The following is a 20059-nucleotide window of genomic DNA, read 5'->3' on the forward strand; positions in this document are numbered from 1 at the left end:
GAGACCATCACTGGTGATCCTTACTCAGGAACAGTTTGCTGTTGACTGAGCTAAGGCTCTCAGCTACAGGGCAAATCGCACAGCTCCCTTTTTGGAGCACTCCTAGCCCATGAAATATTGGGTGGGTATCAGGGGAGCAGCTGTTTGTGTGTGTGTGTGTGGTATTTCTTGCTTTTAACTAGACCTTGCATGCTCACGGGAAGGAAGGCTGTTACCTTTCAAACATCAATGCTGAATTTGGTTTTTCAGGTCTTCATCTCTTGAACAAAATTGGGTCCTTTCGGCTTTAGTAATCTTGCACATTGGCAAATGGTATCTGCCCACAGCCCCTTTCAGAGGGAGCAGAGTTCTCCCCGACAGCCCTCCTATTACTCATCTTGGCTCCAAGTTAATTTTTTCCTGTTCCAGTATCTGATATAGTTTGTATCTACCCAGCTGGTTCCAGGCCTGAAGGAAATGTCAGGAACTGGTAACAGGAATCATGGCACTATGTGGTTGGTTCATTCATTGGTCTCTACTGAGAGAGCCAAAAATGGGGCTAATTAGTGCCACACGTAGTGGTGTCCTTGCTATCCATTAAATTCATGTAATCCAAAAGGCTGACACTTGGGACAGTTTTTTAAAATGTATTGACACTAGCAGTAATTCCTCTATATAAGAGAACAGTCTCAAGTTTGCTCGCAGTAATCACATGGTACACTTACTGTGAGCTGGAGGAAGCTACACCCTTCCTGCTCTTGCACTGGATTCTGACTGACCTCTTGTTATAACTGCCTGTCTCCACAACAAAATTTACCATATTAAGCAGCCATGCTATAAAAGCAACCCAACCAATTTAAAAACTGAAACTTTGCTTGGGTGGATGGAACCAAGGTTTAACCTGTTTAAATCAGATTACAAGACATATCCTGGTTCTTTGACATGGTTAGTAGCATCCAGTTTGGTGCCAGCCACTTTGGCAAAAAATAAACAGTTTTATAACATGATCATCCAACACAGTAACAGCTTTGTGGACTGTCTATAAATCTAATGCCCCTCTTTTCTTCAGCTTTTTTATTGCCACCTGATGCACCATTTTTGCTGGGTCAGGGACAAAGTTAAAGGACTGTTTGAATGTTGTTTCAGCTAAACCAGTTTCTTACAAGGTTTTGTTTTGCTGGTGAATATGGGCAATGCCAAACTGGAAACAGTGTTTGAGCACTGCATCTTAAACATGGTTCCCCAACTCTCTGCAGCCCAGGATAAACTTACCCTAAATCAACAAGAGGAAGAGTATTTGTTTTGCATCCCTCATTTTTGATATTAAGGCAGCTCTGTGTGGTGTGCTCATGTGAGCACCCTAAATAGTTCTAGAGGGAGAGATCAGCTGCCCAAGAACAGAGGGCATGTTGGAATTCCAAATATTCCTGCCTCCTTCTGAAATTAAATGTTTTTAATCCGCATCTCATGGAAACTGACTAGCTGAAGCATGAGACTTCCTTTACACTAGAAGGGGCAATTAAATACTTGATTCTTCAACCATGATTTTTTAAAAGGCTTGGAGTCTTTATCATCCTTATCCATTTGATGAAGCTTACTTGGAGTCTGTTTTGGTCATATTAATCTTCCTTTAAATATTAGCATAGAATATCTGAGCTGTCTTTAAATTATGGAATGTTCTTGAGGCTAAAATAGAGTTGACAGCTAAGCTGTCAAATTTCAAGACAAGCACCAGTAAAGTAATGGAGAGAAGATAAATTAATGTGCATGAAAATGAAACTCTTCACTGCTTAGTGAATATAAATGCTGTAGGTAGAATACATCTACTTTGCTGCTGAACATGCCTAGTATGCCCCAGCATTCCATTACATTCATTGGAACAGGAAAAGGGTGCACCAGCAGTGAACAGGCTGCATATAATGATCTGTGTCTGTGTGTGTTTTAGACTGACTCCTGTCTAACCTGGGTCCAGTTAAAGCTTTTTGCCTATTCCATAGATCTGAGCTCCACAAATAACCAGTTATAACTTGTGCTCTGATGTTTGAAAAAGTTGCTCTAGATCAAAGCTTGCTTCGTAGTCTGGGATAAAATAAATATTGTGTATGTGGCCAGTCATGGTATGTCTTGAATCGTTCTCTTCCACGCATGTCTCTAAAATGTGAAACTTCTCACAGTTGAGAAACCACATTTTAAAAACTTTTATAACCTAGTAATAAACTAAATCACAAGGTCTGTACATTTATCCTGTCAAGGGTATATTGTAATATGTGAAACTAGCTATTGATCACAGGCCTTGAATGCATGTTGTAGCTGTTTGTGTAAAAGCATAAGTTGGCAAATGCATCCAGTGATCCTTTCCAGTTGATTTGTGTCCTCAGACATCTCAATACAAATGTAATGAACAGGAAATCTAATTAGACATAGTTTGATACAGCTAAGGGAAAGTGACAAATTGAGTGTCTGTTGCTACTTGTTATGGCTCCATTTTTTTTCTTTCCAGTTCTCGTTCTTTTTGTTCGCATTGCTTGCTGTGTTCATAGTACTCCACAGTTTGAAGGCTTTTTTATTATGTGAATAAGACTGATTCATTTAATTTATACAGTACTCAGTACAGATCTTTTTTGTCTAAATCACTAATGGGACATGGTGAGACAATATTTGGATTGAACTGATAGGAGACACTAGTTCCAATTATTTCAGTGACTCTTAATATGAGAGAACTAGTATCTCAGTGTGTATTAATTTAGCCCTGATGATTACATACATGTATGTACCCTCATAAGTTTACTACTCATTTGTTTCTCATTTAAACACATGCTGATGAATGAATGAAGCCCTCTGATAAAGGAGACCAAATGTTGCTTGCTGAAATGTTCTTGTATTTCTGCTTTACTCAAAAGCAACTGCTCTGTCTCAGAGCCAAATTTATCATGATAAAGTATTTGTTTTTCAAGAGAAATGGCAGGATTAAAGTCTCTAAGCAACTGTAAATGCTTAAAAGAATCCTCTGAAAGAGTTACTTTTAAAGTTTCCTCTCTTGTGAGGGGCATTTCTGCATTGGATAAGGGAATAGTTTAGATGGCCTAGCAGGGATGATAAATCTAATAGAAGACTTCACCTGATGGTCATATAATATGAATGGAAACATCTCAATTTACATTTAAAGGAACATTGAGCTATTTCTGCCTTATGTGGCAGAGGCAGGGGAGAACTTTGTTAGGATCGGGTGAAATCCTGGCCCCACTGCGGTAAATGGCAAAACTGGCATTGAATTTAGTGGGGTCAGGATTTCACCCCACAACCTTGGATACTCCTAAGTGCCACTCCAATGATGATGCAGCTTTAAGGCATTCTGCCCAAACAGAGGAGTGCTAGATTGGTCCAATGTCAGTCCCTTCTGGTCCAGCTGCTGTAGGGGATATTCTGGAGTGGGAGTGAGAAGGGAAAAATTGGGGTGCACCCTGACGATCCTGGCTAGTAGGGCAGATCCTTGTATCGGTGATAAACTTCCTCAAGTTAGAGCATCCCTGAGTGGTTCCACCCCAGTAGTTTGGTTGTGCCCCAGACGTACTCCAGAATCAGGGGAAATAAAGTTGGCCTAAAACTACACAGGTCCACCTTCCCCTTGTTTGCCAAGTGCTGCTCTAGTGCACCTGAGAGAGCTCTTGGTATTTCTTGCTAACCAGGAAGACATGCTATATCTGTTCTCACAATTTAAGCTATTATATAGCTTAACACTTATTCAGAGCCTTATTTTTTTTACATTGTTTTGTTGTAAAATAATGAATGAAGTTTCTTACTTCCTTCATTAAATTTTCACTTTTGACTTGTGTCAAGCTGCATGGATGGAAATTGGAATTCAATGAAAAATGTTGTCTGTGCATTTTTAAAATGTTACTTAAATAAAAACAACCTTAATGTGCTGGATATATAAATTTATTTTTTTGTATCAAAACAGTATTGCGTTTAAAACAACTGATTAGAGGAAGTATTATCTATAGCTAACAAATTGATCTGTTTGTTTCTGGTCACCATGTCCTTCAGTATTTTTAGAAGTAGTAAATCTGAACCTCCTGTTTTTGTTCATGAATTTGAAGAGGAAAAGAAGCTTTTTTGCTTTTTCAATTCCCAACTGGTTTCTCAACTTTGAATGAACTAGTTATTGAGATGAAATAAAGAGAATATTCTCTGCACCAGGAGAAGACCCTACTGCTGTCAAAAGCTGCTTTAGCACTTCAACAAACCCTAGTTCCAGGTGCTTAACCAGTGACTTCCAGCAGTTCAGCGGTTTAACTTTTATTTTTAAAACTTCAGCAGCAAACATGTACTGTCTGAATATTTTCTTATTCCATTCAAATTATTTTAATAAATTTAAAATAAGTTTAGGCTTTATTATGAATTGTCATAATTTCAAATTTATTTTAGTTTTTTAAAAATCCAGTTTTGAATTTGTTTTAAATCGGATGTTTATCCACTCTCTGATTAGGACTTCCCTGCAGTGTTTGGAGCCCAAACTTTGCAGCATAGTGCTACTGCACGACAATCAGTAAGTGACATTGCCAAGTCTGTTTTCATTGTCCAGATGTAGTGAGAATTAAATTATATCATTAAAATATTGTATTGATCTAAAAATGGAAATGTTTAAATCTGTTAATGCTAAACCTGTTGTTTGTAAAGTGATAGATTAAAATATACAGTTCAGTTTTAAATCTTTATTCTTCCTTTCCAGGTGGCTATGGTGGAGGTTCAGCTAGAAAGAGATTATGCCTACCCTCCAGGTCTCTTGATAGCTTTCAGTGCCTGTACTACTGTGCTTGTTGCCATTCACCTCTTTGCTCTCATGATAAGCACCTGCATTCTTCCAAATATAGAGGCCGTTAGTAATGTGCACAATCTCAACTCTGTAAAGGAGTCTCCGCATGAGCGTATGCACCGGCACATTGAGCTCGCCTGGGCGTTTTCCACTGTCATTGGGACTTTGCTCTTCCTTGCAGAAGTGGTACTGCTGTGTTGGGTGAAATTTCTTCCACAAGGGACACCTTCTAATGAGTCAGTCCATGACAACAATTCCACCATCACCCCAGGAGCAGCAGCAGCTATTGCCTCAACATCTATTATGGTTCCTTTTGGATTGATTTTCATTGTATTTGCAGTCCACTTCTATAGGTCACTGGTTAGCCACAAAACAGACAGGCAGTTTCAAGAACTGAATGAACTTGCTGAGTTTGCGCGACTCCAGGATCAGCTGGACCACAGAGGCGACACCTTGCCACCTCCTGGCAGCCATTTTGTATAAAGCTATATTTAGTTTAAAAATCCATTTTTTGCTTCTGCCTTGCTATGTTGACTCCTCCTTGCGTGAACTAGCTGGACTGTTGATTTATTTTAAAGAGAGATTTATAAATTCTGTGCTAATTTATAACAGTAAAAAAATACCATGATATCTTAGACAACTGACATCTGAAGAGACTGATGTTGGGGTATGGCTGCACTGAGCATGCATCTCTCATCCTTCTTCTTATCATCTGAATTGTTTCTTTTTAATGGTGAATATATCAATGCGTAAGAGGAATTACATTTTAGGCCTTGGTATTTGTTAGTGGTGGGAGGGAAGCCTTATTTCTTTCTATTTGATGTTGGTGTTTGCTAGAAAGTATTTCTTGTCCAATACATGTTGCATGGCACAATACAAATTACTTGGGACTTGGAGTAATTAGCATTTGGTTTCAGTGCTAAACTGTGAACTCTAAAAGTCTGATGAAAGGTAAAATTGAGAGCTTTTCCACCTTCCCTTTTCCCACTATCTCTCCCAATCATGGTTTTCTGCTAAGTAACTATTACTGTATTAATTTCTATAGGGCCTGTTGCCATGGCAGCTACCAGATACCCATGATCAGTCCTATTGTGATGTGCATCTGTAGGACTGGTTTCAGAGCAGCAGCCGTGTTAGTCTGTATCTGCAAAAAGAACAGGAGTGCCACAAGTACTCCTGTTCTTTTTATCTGTAGGACTGAGGCCCTAAGTCTGCTCTTCTTTTGGGAAGAAAATAGAGAGAAAAGCAATACCTGCTTTAAAATTCATGGGAGCAGATATGTTCTCCGAAGTGATAAAATTGCCTGTTTTCATTGAAGAACCGTTTAAAAAAAAATAGATGGAGAAACTACCACCAGATTTTTTTTTTTCTTGGTTGAAAACTTGCTATTAATGGCTTTTCTCTAGCAATAACATACACCGGTAGAGACTAAACCACAGTAGAGCTACTGCTTTTGTTCCAAACCAAAGTAGCAAATATTTTATACTTTTTATATATTAAATATATTTTTGAATAAAATCTCAGATACAAATGATAAAAGGCGCTTTGTCTGTGTGGGAATCCCAAGTAAACCGCTCCGCCTTGATCTTGTTCAGTGGAAAAATCTTCTGCTTGCTCAAATATTGTATCTAAGATATTAAATCTTAATTACACATGATTTTTGCTTCCAAAATGCTGTGGAAGACCACTTATTGCTACATAAACTTATTTATGAAAACAACTGATTTTTATTTGAAGAAGTAGGATTGCTTCTTAATTGTAAGACCTGTATCTTTTATTGAACAAAGCTGCTGTTTTAGCCTCAAGCTATTGTGTCAAATTCTAAGTTCTTCCTCAAGCAAAAACTCTCACTTGACAAGGATTATAGGATTTGGCCTCAATTCGTTCAGAATTTATGTGACTCTGGATACATTTAAAAGTGAATTGTGGCTTTTGGACAGCGTTTCTCCTGCCTTCACTGAAGGATGGAAATGGGTGGGTTAGTTGGTGAAAAATCTCTTTGAAGCCAGAAGCTACCAGTTTGTGATATGTTCAGATCCCATGGAACAGAACTGGGATCTCAGCTCGTAGCTGCTAATATAGAACGTAATCCTGTAATTTTGTGATCGGAGGTAACAAATTCAGTCATGGCCTAATCGGAGCTATGCCTCTTTGACTTCAAGTGGAGCTGAGCATGCTTTTGCTTACGTTGAATGAAGTCAGTTATGCCTGGCCTCTTTACCAGATGAATTCAACATGCTTTACAAATTAAGGTCCTAATTTTGCAAACACTGACTCCTGAGGGTAGTACTTATTATCATGAGTAGTCCCACTTGCATCAATGCAATTGACTTATTAGCAAAAGCACTACTCCCAATAAGATGTGTTGAGAAGACTGGACCCAAAGTGCAGTTTATATTCTAAAAAATTACTTTGAAATTTGTATCAGAGTGCTGTGGCTATATCTCAGTGACATTTTTGCTCCTATTTTGCTCTGTTCACAAGCAAAAACATTCTTTGCGTTGCAGTCCCCAAAAACTCCTGGATATGAAAGTCAAAGAGAAATTCTCTCTGGTTTTGACATTACCAGTGTTTTTGCAGCTGAAATAGAACAGCTGAAATAGAACACCTCTTACGTGTTCAGAATTCCGCTCACGGTTCCACAACTGTTCGTTCCTGTAGTGCTAGTGGGATTATATTAGTAAAAACTTTAGTAAATGGCATTCTGAAATGGTCTTGAAAATTTACCAGCCGGAGCAAAAAACCCAGTTGCCCATCCTTTACTGAGTTGTTGACAGTGATAAATCTAATGATACCTTACTTAACCTGGGAAAGTAGACTTTTAGAAAGCTGTGGTAAAGTAAGCATACTGGAGCAAATATCTTAAAGGGACACTATCAAGTTTAAATAAAATTCACTTTTCTGAAAGCTTTGTACCTTCCAATTTATTTATAACTCTTCAAAATTGCTATAGATGAAAGAGGATAGAAAATAAATAAATACATTCTCCTCCCCTCCCCCCAAGGGTGTGTGTAGAAGGGGGTCGCTTTCATTGTTTCTCCTGGATACGTCACTTTTCCCCTCTTGTGTGAATCTTTCACAAAGCAACAGCAGAGGAAAACTTTTAAAAATAGAAAATGTGGGTTTGTAAAAGGACAAGGTAAATAGGGCACCTTATTAATTTTTTTTAACTGTTTGCATTCCTTTTAAATTAGAGCTATTACTAGTCATTTTTTCTGACCATAACTGCACTTTAAGCCTTTAGGCACAGCTCATTTATGTATTTTCCCCATTCTTCAGCTGGGGAAATGGTCACAAAAGATGTGTCTTGTGCAAGATCACATATTAACTGCATGGCAGAGGCACAAATAAAGACCAGAACTCATGATGTCAAGTCTGTTCTCTAAACAGTACAGTGCACTCAATTTTATTCTGTTCCAATTTATACTAATGGTATTAAGCATTTACTTTAAACAGTTTAAACAACGGTTTTGTATATATTATATTTAGATTTAAAATTGAAATAAAATATGCTTATAATTTGTCTTGTCACCAAGACATCTGACAAACATCTTGTTCTGTAACTGTCACTCATTTTACTCCATTTAGTTACACGGTGCCAGTAATAATCTCAGTTTCGTGAAGATATCCTCTTACGTGTTCAGTGATTCACCTTTCAGAGTCTTGAGTGTAATGTGGTACAAGGGCTACCAGGTGCAGACAAAACCCTTCCTGACTCCACAAATAGGCATAAAGAGAATAATGTGGTCACAGTCTCTTTCCTCACTTTAACACTGCTTTATTCTTGGGACTAAACCTGACCTTGATACTGTTCTCGACTCAGTGTTTTTTTTAAAGGAGGCTCTTACTTAAATTAGAGTTTGGGGAGTCAATTGAATGAACTCAACAAAAATACATTCCCATTTTCATTGATATTCAGAAGTGCAGTGTAAATTGGATGAACTAATCACACACTAACTGATTAACAGGGACTTTTTTTTCATTAATCAGCTTCAGATATTCTGATGTGACATGGCACTTGTGTGCTTTACACATATGAATCCTCATAGCAGTTCTCTGCAGAAGGTACATATATCTCTTGCACCAATTTGGAAATATATCTAACGTAACCTAGCATGCCTTCATTGACTTCAGCCTAACCATGTGTGTTCTCGGGCAGGCGTTCTCAACCTTTTTAGGTACTTCTAGTAGAGTGGTGGCTTCTACTGAGACCATACATAGTTACTGAGAAGACTGGGTATTTCAAAACATGTTTTTGAAAATTCATTATAGCTTACTATGGAGTATGTAAGGGAAATGCAGCTTCCCATCTCCCCTGTGCAGACACAAAAAGCTGTGAGACTAATGGAAACACTGGGATTCCTCTGTACAGGGAAGGCATGCCATAGGGATGCTGGGCAAGGGCACTATACTCCTCCCCTCAGCATCTCACAGAGCTGTTCTCAGCAGAAGCTTACTGTGTGGGAGTGAGGGTGAAGGTGTGACCAGTCCAACTAAACTTCAGCATCTTTTGGCCAAAAAACTTGGGGGAGTATGGAGGGCTGTGGCTGCTACTATAGCCTGTGGGTGATAGGAAATGTAGGAAGAATTCTATTCTCCTGGGCAGCCCCTACATATCTAGTTCACCTACCAAAAGCCAATTCATTTGGGCTTTGATGGGAGAAATCCTCCTCAGCTGTGACAGGGCATCGTAATAGATCGCTATTTCCTTCCTCCCTTTCAAGTTGAGCTAGAAAATACTTCTGTAGGATTATAAGGAATTTCTTGTATGAAACCTGCAGCCTTTTTAGATCAAGACTAGTAGTCACTTTGGGAAGAAATCATCTCCCCATAACTAAATGGACATTATTGTAAACCTGGCACTTATGGGTAGCGTTTTGGGAATGGCTGTCTTGCTGGAAAATGACCTCTTTGTAACACACTACAGTAGGGCAGTCATGTATCTGGCTGCAAACCAGGTTCCATCTCACCTTTTCATTTAATTTTTTTAAATGGTGTTCAGTGCAGCATGAAAATGATTCTTAGTTCCAGTAAAGCTACCCCTATGTACAGAAATTTGTAAACTCAATTAATACTCTTGGGATGTATAGAAGGCAAAGTCAAGCAAGCCCATATTAAAAACCCTAACTGCACCCACCAGCAGAATGCACCTCTTTCTGCAATACCAGGCTGACATCTATGCCAGCACGTAGTTTCATTCACCCATCTGTACTAGTCTGTTTTTAATTTAACAGGAGCACTAGTATTACACTGAGTTAGTGCTATGGTCTGAAGAAAATATAAATACAGACCTTCCAGGAGGAGGACTTTCATTCAGAGTGCCATCCATGACTTTAATTCTTGTAACTGACATGAAAGTATGGATAATGTGTGCTTGGCTTTCAGCCCACTTAATATGGCCATCTGGTATTAAAACAGCCTGGAAATTGGTTTATGATCAGACTTAGGTTTTCTATAATATAGTGTCAAAGGAGGTCAATACCTACTTCTAATTTATTCATGGGCAGAATTATTTCTTCCTATAAGGCCTCTTCAGCGTCCAAACTCCTGAGTAAAATGGATCCTGTCCAAATGGAAATACAGAATGAAGTGTACATTGTGGCAGTTTTGAGGAACTAATTAATTTCTTGAGAACCAAGTAGGTTTTGGTGCTGCTTCTCTGCTTTACAAAACACACCGTCTCATGTACCATGGATCTAGAAAGATGATTCAAATGAAGAAGTAACATTTTGTTACTTTTCTCATATCCTTATCAGCAGCCTGTTCTCATTCTTGGCTGTCGTCAAGCATTGCCTGGGCCTCTTCTAAAACATCATCTGGATGGGCCTGTTCAATCTAAATTAAAACCACAAATATTGTACTCAATGTAATTAAAGAAGTTCAGGATTTGTAAACGCTGATTATTGAAGAGCTGCTGTAGAATCTCCCTCTTAACTGGACTTAAATTTATCCTGCAGTCTTTCACTAAATCCTTTAAAACACTTCCTACAACTTTCCTGATTTTATTATGACAACAAGTGCCTAGTTATTACTTCTCCTTTCAATATCTATGTATAGGCTATTTATCTTAGCAAGTACATAGTCTAGACAAAGTATAACCCAGGCATGCCACAGTGCTTTGCATGGTTGATGTTGACTTGTAGATCCTGTTAACAGACTAGAGAGGAAAAATGTGGTAAAGTCGCAAGCATATTTTTGACAACAGGGGAGTTGTGGCCTATTTGTCTACAGTCAACAAATGGGGACTGTCTCTGGGAGTGCTAGTATCGGTTGCTTCTGAGGAAGGTGCAAAAAACCTCAGCATGGAAAATGATGGAATAACCTGCATACTGGGAAAGTTTCTTCCTTATCCTAGTCAAATAGTGGTTAGTTTATCCCCTGAAGCATGAGGGTTTATATCCCCTCTTTTAAAAAATAAAATAAAATCCTACTTAATGTAACTGGATGTCATCATCCATATGAATAGCTAATTGTTTTTTAAAATTACACAGATTTACTGTTGTGGAAGAAAGCTGTTTCCTATTACAATTCATTATTTTGTATACTTCTATTGTGTCCCTCTTATTTGCCTCTAAACTAAAGAATACCAATAATGTTAATGTCTTTGTCTTTCTATGTGTCAAACTATTTTTATCATCTGTCTCTGGACCCCTTCTCTATTTCTCCTCTATCCTCTTTTCATATCGGGTGATCAGAACTGTCCACAGTATGACAATCTTCCATGGTTTTTATAACCTTTTCAGTATTTTCTATTCTATTCCTTATGCAGCCTGTCACTTTTCTTTCTGGACTTAAACACATGCTGACAAATTCATCAAGCCCTCTGATAAAGGTTGCTTTCTGAAATTTTCTTGTATTTCTGCTTTACTCAAAAGAAACTGCTCTGTCTCAGAGACAAATTTATCAGGATAATGTATTTGTTTTTCAAGAGAAATGGCAGGATTAAAGTCTCTAAGCAACTGTAAATGCTTATAACAATCTTCTGAAAGAGTTGCTTTTAAAGTTTCCTCTCTTGCTAGGGGCATTTCTGCACTGACTAATGTAATAGTTTATATGGCCCAGCAGGGATGATAAATATAATACATGACCATCAAGTGAAGTTTTCTAAAATGAATGGAAACCTCTCAGTTTACATTTAAAGGAACATTGAGCTATTTCTGCCTCATGTGGCAGAGGCAGGGGAGAACTTCATTAGGATCAGGTGTGAAATCCTGGCCCCACTGAAGTAAATGGCAAAACTTCCATTGAATTTAGTGGGGTCAGCTTTTCACCCCACATCCTTGGCCACTCCTAAGCAGATATGCCAAACCCATGGAAAAAACGCAGAAATTGGGCTTGTCTTTGGCTTAATTGGCTTGTGAGTTGCTTGTTGGCTAGTTTTTGCTTGTAGCTTGTTGCTTCCTTTTTTTTAAGATCGGCTCCCAGCAAGCAGGGGCAAGGGCGGGGAGAAGAGGGGAGAGAGTTGGGGTGCACAGCGGGCCCACCACAGTCCCAGACTGCGGGCCAGGGGGATCTAGTCACATAGAATGTTGGGGTTCTTAGGGATGGGCTTGTTTTGGCCTTGTTTTCAAATGGGATTAGCTTGATTTTTTACTTACTGTGAAAGTCGAGGTGCTTGTTTACTGCGTGAAAGTTGGCAACTGTGCTCCTAAGTGCCACTCCAATGATGATGCAGCTTTAAGGCATTCTGCCCAAACAGAGGAGTGCTAGATTGGTCCAATGCCAGCCCTGCCTGGCCCAGCTGGTGTAGGGGATATTCTGGAGTGGGAGCGAGAAGGGAAAAATTGGGGTGTACCCTGGCAATCCTGGCTAGTAGGGCAGATCCTTGTAGCGGTGATAACCCTCCTCAAGTTAAAGCATCCCTGAGTGGTTCCAACCCAGTAGTTTGGTTGTGCCCCAGACGTACTCCAGAATCAGGGGAAATAAAGGTGGCCTAAAACTACACAGGTCCACCTTCCCCTTGTTTGCCAAGTGCTGCTCTAGTGCACCTGAGAGACTAGCTCCAAATCTTCACTCAAGGAGTTTCCTACAAGTCATACAGCCAGAGTGTGGTTCTTCCTGCCCACCTACAGATTTGGAAGGGAGTTCCACCCCTTAAACCTGTGGATGTTCTGAGATCTATTTTGGACCTTGGGACATCATTGCAACCCTGGGTCATCCACATGGAGGCCTCTAGGCATGGCTCCCTTGGCTTTGCAGTTCCCATGGTTCCTGCTGGGAGTTGTTCCAGTATGACCTTTGGGGATAGGAGGATTGCAGCTATGCATGGTGACCACATGCTAGTTCATACGGCCTTACTAATATGCTTGGACTTGAGAGGAGACGCCTGTGCTGGGGAACTAGTCCTCGACTCTGTCCCATGTAGCTGAGGAGTGGCTTTCTAGATGTCTGGGGGCCAGAGGCAGAGAGGAAGTAGTAGAGATACTGCTTTTCCTTCCAGCCTTCCCAACCCTCTCCACCATTCTCATTTGGCTATCCTTAGCATAGTGGAGAAGCGCTTTATGCTTTGGGCCCCATGTATCTTAGGCCACAGCTGCACTGCAATAAAAGATCTGTGGCATGGCTGTCACTGGCCCAGGTCAGCGGACTCAGGCTTGCAGGGCTCAGGTAGCAAGGCTAAAAATTGCGGTGTAGATGTTTGGGCTTAAGCTAGAGCCCAGCCTCTGAAACCCCAGAAGGTGGTTGGTCTCAAAAATCTGAGCTTCTGCACACCTGCACTGCAGTTTTTAGCCCCCAGGCCCAAGCTCTATAAGCCCAAGTCAGCAGAGAGCCACGGGTTTTTTTTACTGCAGTATGAACATAGCTATTATCCTTAGAGTCTGCATCACTCCTGTAGTTGAGATCAGCAGGAGATGGATAAACTGACAATCTCTAATTTTGTATGGCTGGGGAAAAATACAGTGGAGTATTCCTACTTTTTTTTAGAATTTGTTTCACTTCCCTTGTGGCCTAACAGAGCCTTAAAATGTTGATCCTCAAGGCCTGGCTGACTTATGGAAATTAATTTGGCATTGGCAGGGCAGTTATTTTGTTGGCATTAACTTATGTGTTGTCTTTACTGACGATGCGTCTTACAATAGATGTATCTTAGAAATGGATTAAGTGAAATGTGGCCCCATTGGCTACCTCAGGCCCAGAGTGTAGGATTCATTAAAATGTTTCAATTATAACCTAACATGATAAGAAATTTACACTGGTTTTGGTTTGGATTTAAGGCAGGGTGGTTGATTAAAAATCAGTAGTGTTTTTTTAAATCATGGCAAGCAGGAAATCTCAATTTAAATATCTATTTTAATCTTGTTTTGCATTTGAACTCTTTTCTCTTTTTGTTTTCCTAAAGAAAGGTTGATTCTCATTGGTTGCTATTAACGTTTATTTGCAATTAAATATAGTATCTAGATTGCTCTTGGTATTTCTTCTGAACCAGGAAGACATGCTATATCTGTTCTCACGATTTAAGCTATTATATAGCTTAACACTTATTCAGAGCCTTATTTTTTTTACATTGTTTTGTTGTAAAATAATGAATGACGTTTATTTCCTTCATTAAATTTTTACTTTTGACTTGTGTCAAGCTCCATGGATGGAAATTGGAATTCAATGAAAAATGTTGTCTGTGCATTTTTAAAATGTTACTTAAATAAAAACAACCTTAATGTGCTGGATATGTAAATTTATTTTTTTGTATCAAAACAGTATTGCATTTAAAACAACTGATTAGAGGAAGCTAACGAACTGATCTGATTGTTTCCGGTCACCATGTCCTTCAGTATTTTTAGAAGTAGTAGATCTGAACCTCCTGTTTTTGTTCATGAATTTGAAGAGGAAAAAAAGCTTTTTTGCTTTTTCAACTCCCAACTGGTTTCTCAACTTTGAATGAACTATTCTTTGCACCAGGAGAAGAGGCTACTGCTGTTAAGTTTCTTGAGAACTTCAACAAACTCTAGTTTCAGGTGCTTATCCACTGACTTCCAGCAGTTCAGTGGTTTAACTTTTATTTTAAAATATTTGGCAAACATGTACTGTCTGAATATTATCTCATTCCATTCAAATTATTTTAATAGATTTAAAATAAATTTAGGCTTTAATATGAATTGCCATAATTTCAAATTTATTTTAGTTTTTTTAAAATCCAGCTTTGAATGTTTTAAATCGGATGTTTATCCACTCTCTGATTAGGACTTCCCTGCAGTGTCTGGAGCTCAAACTTTGCAGCATAGAGCTACTGCATGACAGTCAAAGTGACATTGCCAAGTCTGTTTTCATTGTCCAGATGTAGTGAGAATTAAATTATATCATTAAAATATTGTATTGATCTAAAATGGAAATGTTCAAACCGGCTAATGTTAAACCTGTTGTTTGTAAAGTGATAGATTAAAATATGCAGTTCAGTATTAAATCTTTCTTCTTCCTTTCCAGGTGGCTATGGTGGAGGTTCAGCTAGATTCAAAACATGTCTACCCTCCAGGTCTCTTGATAGCTTTCAGTGCCTGTACTACTGTGCTTGTTGCCGTTCACCTCTTTGCTCTCATGATAAGCACCTGCATTCTTCCAAATATAGAGGCCGTTAGTAATGTGCACAATCTCAACTCTGTTAATGAGTCTCCGCATGAGCGTATGCACCGGCACATTGAGCTCGCCTGGGCGTTTTCCACTGTCATTGGGACTTTGCTCTTCCTTGCAGAAGTGGTGCTGCTGTGTTGGGTGAAATTTCTTCCACAAGGGACACCTTCTAATGAGTCAGTCCATGACAACAATTCCACCATCACTCCAGGAGCAGCAGCAGCTATTGCCTCAACATCTATTATGGTTCCTTTTGGATTGATTTTCATTGTATTTGCAGTCCACTTCTATAGGTCACTGGTTAGCCACAAAACAGACAGGCAGTTTCAAGAACTGAATGAACTTGCTGAGTTTGCGCGACTCCAGGATCAGCTGGACCACAGAGGCGACACCTTGCCACCTCCTGGCAGCCATTTTGTATAAAGCTATATTTGGTTTAAAAATCCATTTTTTGTTTCTGCCTTGCTATGTTGACTCCTCCTTGCGTGAACTAGCTGGACTGTTGATTTATTTTAAGGAGAGATTTATAAGTTCTGTGCTAATTTCTAACAGTAAAAAAATACCATGATATCTTAGACAACTGACATCTGAAGAGACTGATGTTGGGGTATGGCTGCACTGAGCATGCATCTCTCATCCCTCTTCTTATCATCTGAATTGTTTCTTTTTAATGGTGAATATATCAATGCGTAAGAGGAATTACATTTTAGGCCTTGGTATTTGTTAGTGGTGGGAGGGAAGACGTATTTCTTTCTATTTGATGTTGGTGTTTGCTAGAAAGTATTGCTTGTCCAATACATGTAGCATGGCACAATACAAATAACTTGGGACTTGGAGTAATTAGCATTTGGTTTCAGTGCTAAACTGTGAACTCTAAAAGTCTGATGAAAGGTAAAATTGAGAGCTTTTCCACCTTCCCTTTTCCCACTAGCTCCCCCAATCATGGTTTTTCTGCCAAGTAACTATTACTGTACTAATTTCTATAGGGCCTTTTGCCATGGCAGCTACCAGATACCCATGATCAGTCCTATTGTGATGTGCATCTGTAGGACTGGTTTCAGAGCAGCAGCCGTGTTAGTCTGTATCTGCAAAAAGAACAGGAGTGCCACAAGTACTCCTGTTCTTTTTATCTGTAGGACTGAGGCCCTAAGTCTGCTCTTCTTTTGGGAAGAAAATAGAGAGAAAAGCAATACCTGCTTTAAAATTCATGGGAGCAGATATGTTCTCCGAAGTGATAAAATTGCCTGTTTTCATTGAAGAACCGTTTAAAAAAAAAAATAGATGGAGAAACTACCACCAGATTTTTTTTTTCTTGGTTGAAAACTTGCTATTAATGGCTTTTCTCTAGCAATAACATACACCGGTAGAGACTAAACCACAGTAGAGCTACTGCTTTTGTTCCAAACCAAAGTAGCAAATATTTTATACTTTTTATATATTAAATATATTTTTGAATAAAATCTCAGATACAAATGATAAAAGGCGCTTTGTCTGTGTGGGAATCCCAAGTAAACTGCTCCGCCTTGATCTTGTTCAGTAGAAAAATCTTCTGCTTGCTCAAATATTGTATCTAAGATATTAAATCTTAATTACACATGATTTTTGCTTCCAAAATGCTGTGGAAGACCACTTATTGCTACATAGACTTATTTATGAAAACAACTGATTTTTATTTTGCTTACGTTGAATGAAGTCAGTTATGCCTGGCCTCTTTACCAGATGAATTCAACATGCTTTACAAATTAAGGTCCTAATTTTGCAAACACTGACTCCTGAGGGTAGTACTTATTATCATGAGTAGTCCCACTTGCATCAATGCAATTGACTTATTAGCAAAAGCACTACTCCCAATAAGATGTGTTGAGAAGACTGGACCCAAAGTGCAATTTATATTCTAAAAAATTACTTTGAAATTTGTATCAGAGTGCTGTGGCTATATCTCAGTGACATTTTTGCTCCTATTTTGCTCTGTTCACAAGCAAAAACATACTTTGCGTTGCAGTCCCCAAAAACTCCTGGATATGAAAGTCAAAGAGAAATTCTCTCTGGTTTTGACATTACCAGTGTTTTTGCAGCTGAAATAGAACAGTTGATGAGCAGAATTCCGCTCACGGTTCCACAACTGTTCGTTCCTGTAGTGCTAGTGGGATTATATTAGTAAAAACTTTAGTAAACGGCATTCTGAAATGGTCTTGAAAATTTACTAGCCGGAGCAAAAAACCCAGTTGCCCATCCTTTACTGAGTTGTTGACAGTGATAAATCTAATGATACCTTACTTAACCTGGGAAAGTAGACTTTTAGAAAGCTGTGGTAAAGTAAGCATACTGGAGCAAATATCTTAAAGGGACACTATCAAGTTTAAATAAAATTCACTTTTCTGAAAGCTTTGTACCTTCCAATTTATTTATAACTCTTCAAAATTGCTATAGATGAAAGAGGATAGAAAATAAATAAATACATTCTCCTCCCCTCCCCCCAAGGGTGTGTGTGGAAGGGGGTCGCTTTCATTGTTTCTCCTGGATACGTCACTTTTCCCCTCTTTTCCTCTGTTGTATCTGATGAAGTGAGCTGTAGCTCACGAAAGCTCATGCTCAAATAAATTGGTTAGTCTCTAAGGTGCCACAAGTACTCCTTTTCTTTTTGCGAATACAGACTAACACGGCTGTTACTTTGAAACCTTTCCCCTCTTGTGTGAATCTTTCACAAAGCAACAGCAGAGGAAAACTTTTAAAAATAGAAAATGTGGGTTTGTAAAAGGACAAGGTAAATAGGGCACCTTATTAATTTTTTTTAACTGTTTGCATTCCTTTTAAATTAGAGCTATTACTAGTCATTTTTTCTGACCATAACTGCACTTTAAGCCTTTAGGCACAGCTCATTTATGTATTTTCCCCATTCTTCAGCTGGGGAAATGGTCACAAAAGATGTGTCTTGTGCAAGATCACATATTAACTGCATGGCAGAGGCACAAATAAAGACCAGAACTCATGATGTCAAGTCTGTTCTCTAAACAGTACAGTGCACTCAATTTTATTCTGTTCCAATTTATACTAATGGTATTAAGCATTTACTTTAAACAGTTTAAACACCAGTTGCTGTATATATTATACTTAGATTTAAAATTGAAATAAAATATGCTTATAATTTGTCTTGTCACCAAGACATCTGACAAACATCTTGTTCTGTAACTGTCACTCATTTTACTCCATTTAGTTACACGGTGCCAGTAATAATCTCAGTTTCGTGAAGATATCCTCTTACGTGTTCAATGATTCACCTTTCAGAGTCTTGAGTGTAATGTGGTACAAGGGCTACCAGGTGCAGACAAAACCCTTCCTGACTCCACAAATAGGCATAAAGAGAATAATGTGGTCACAATCTTTTTCCTCACTTTAACACTGCTTTATTCTTGGGACTAAACCTGACCTTGATACTGTTCTTGACTCAATGTTTTTTTAAAGGAGGCTCTTACTTAAATTAGAGTTTGGGGAGTCACTTAAATGAACTCCCCTCAAAAATATATTCTCATTTTCATTGATATTCAGAAGTGCAGTGTAAATTGGATGAACTAATCACACACTAACTGATTAACAGTGATTTTTTTGGTTTTTTTTTTTTTCATTAATCAGCTTCAGATATTCTGATGTAACATGTTTCAGAGTAACAGCCGTGTTAGTCTGTATTCGCAAAAAGAAAAGGAGTACTTGTGGCACCTTAGAGACTAACCAATTTATTTTAGCATGAGCTTTCGTGAGCTACAGCTCACTTCATCAGATGTAACATGGCACTTGTGTGCTTTACACATATGAATCCTCATAGCAGTTCTCTGCAGAAGGTACATATATCTCTTGCACCAATTTGGAAATATATCTAACGTAACCTAGCATGCCTTCATTGACTTCAGCCTAACCATGTGTGCTCTCGGGCAAGTGATCTCAACCTTTTTCTTTGAGGACCCCCCAACATGCTATAACAATTCCACAGCCCACCTGGGCTACAACTATTTTTGTTCATGTAAAAGCCAGGGCTAGCATTAGGGGGTAGCAAGCAGGGCAACTGCCCGAGCCCCATGCCACAGGGGCCCCCGTGAAGCTAAGTTGCTTAGGCTTCAGCACCGTGTGGCAGGGCATCGGGCCTCTGCTTCAGCCCCATGTAGTGGGGCTTCGGCTTGCTATCCCGGGCCCCAGCAAGTCTAATGCCAGCCCTGCTTGGCAGCCTCCCTGAAACCTGCTTGTGGCCCCCCAAGAGGCACCAGACCCCTGGTTGAGAACCACTGCTCTACGGTTAAGTGACTTACTGAAGGCAAGAGAGAGGTAGAGCTAGGCTTAGAATTTGCCTTCTATTTACCAGATGTGGATTTTGATCACACACAGTGGTTCTCAGGCCTACTTGATGACATTTATCTAGAGCACCAGCTATTAAGTAGAGTAGTGGCTTCTACTGAGACCATACATAGTTACTGAGAAGACTGGGTATTTCAAAACATGTTTTTGAAAATTCATTATAGCTTACTATGGAGTATGTAAGGGAAATGCAGCTTCCCATCTCCCCTGTGCAGGCACAAAAAGCTGTGAGACTAATGGAAACACTGGGATTCCTCTTTACAGGGAAGGCATGCCATAGGGATGCTGGGCCAGGGGCACTATACTCCTCCCCTCAGCATCTCACAGAGCTGTTCTCAGCAGAAGCTTACTGTGTGGGAG

General features: G+C 39.2%; 1 protein-coding gene across 5 annotated transcripts in view; it reads left to right on the forward strand.

Moving 5' to 3' along the window:
• Positions 1-18512, forward strand: part of LOC144275456 (calcium release-activated calcium channel protein 1) — a 31958-nt gene extending 13446 nt beyond the window's left edge. Inside the window, exons 2-3 of one of the 5 annotated variants that reach the window (XM_077834672.1) lie at positions 4466-4525; positions 4709-8295. In XM_077834672.1, the coding sequence (XP_077690798.1) occupies positions 4466-4525; positions 4709-5275 (627 nt within the window). In that variant the 3' untranslated portion in view covers positions 5276-8295. Of the gene's footprint in view, positions 1-4465; positions 4526-4708; positions 8296-9992; positions 14746-15211 lie in introns of those variants that run through there. The other 4 variants (XM_077834675.1, XM_077834676.1, XM_077834674.1 and 1 more) reach the window with 4 other exon arrangements.
• The last annotated feature ends 1547 nt before the right edge of the window (positions 18513-20059 follow it).

This window comes from Eretmochelys imbricata, chromosome 15 (assembly GCF_965152235.1).
Source record: "Eretmochelys imbricata isolate rEreImb1 chromosome 15, rEreImb1.hap1, whole genome shotgun sequence".
Lineage (NCBI taxonomy): Eukaryota > Metazoa > Chordata > Testudines > Cheloniidae > Eretmochelys > Eretmochelys imbricata.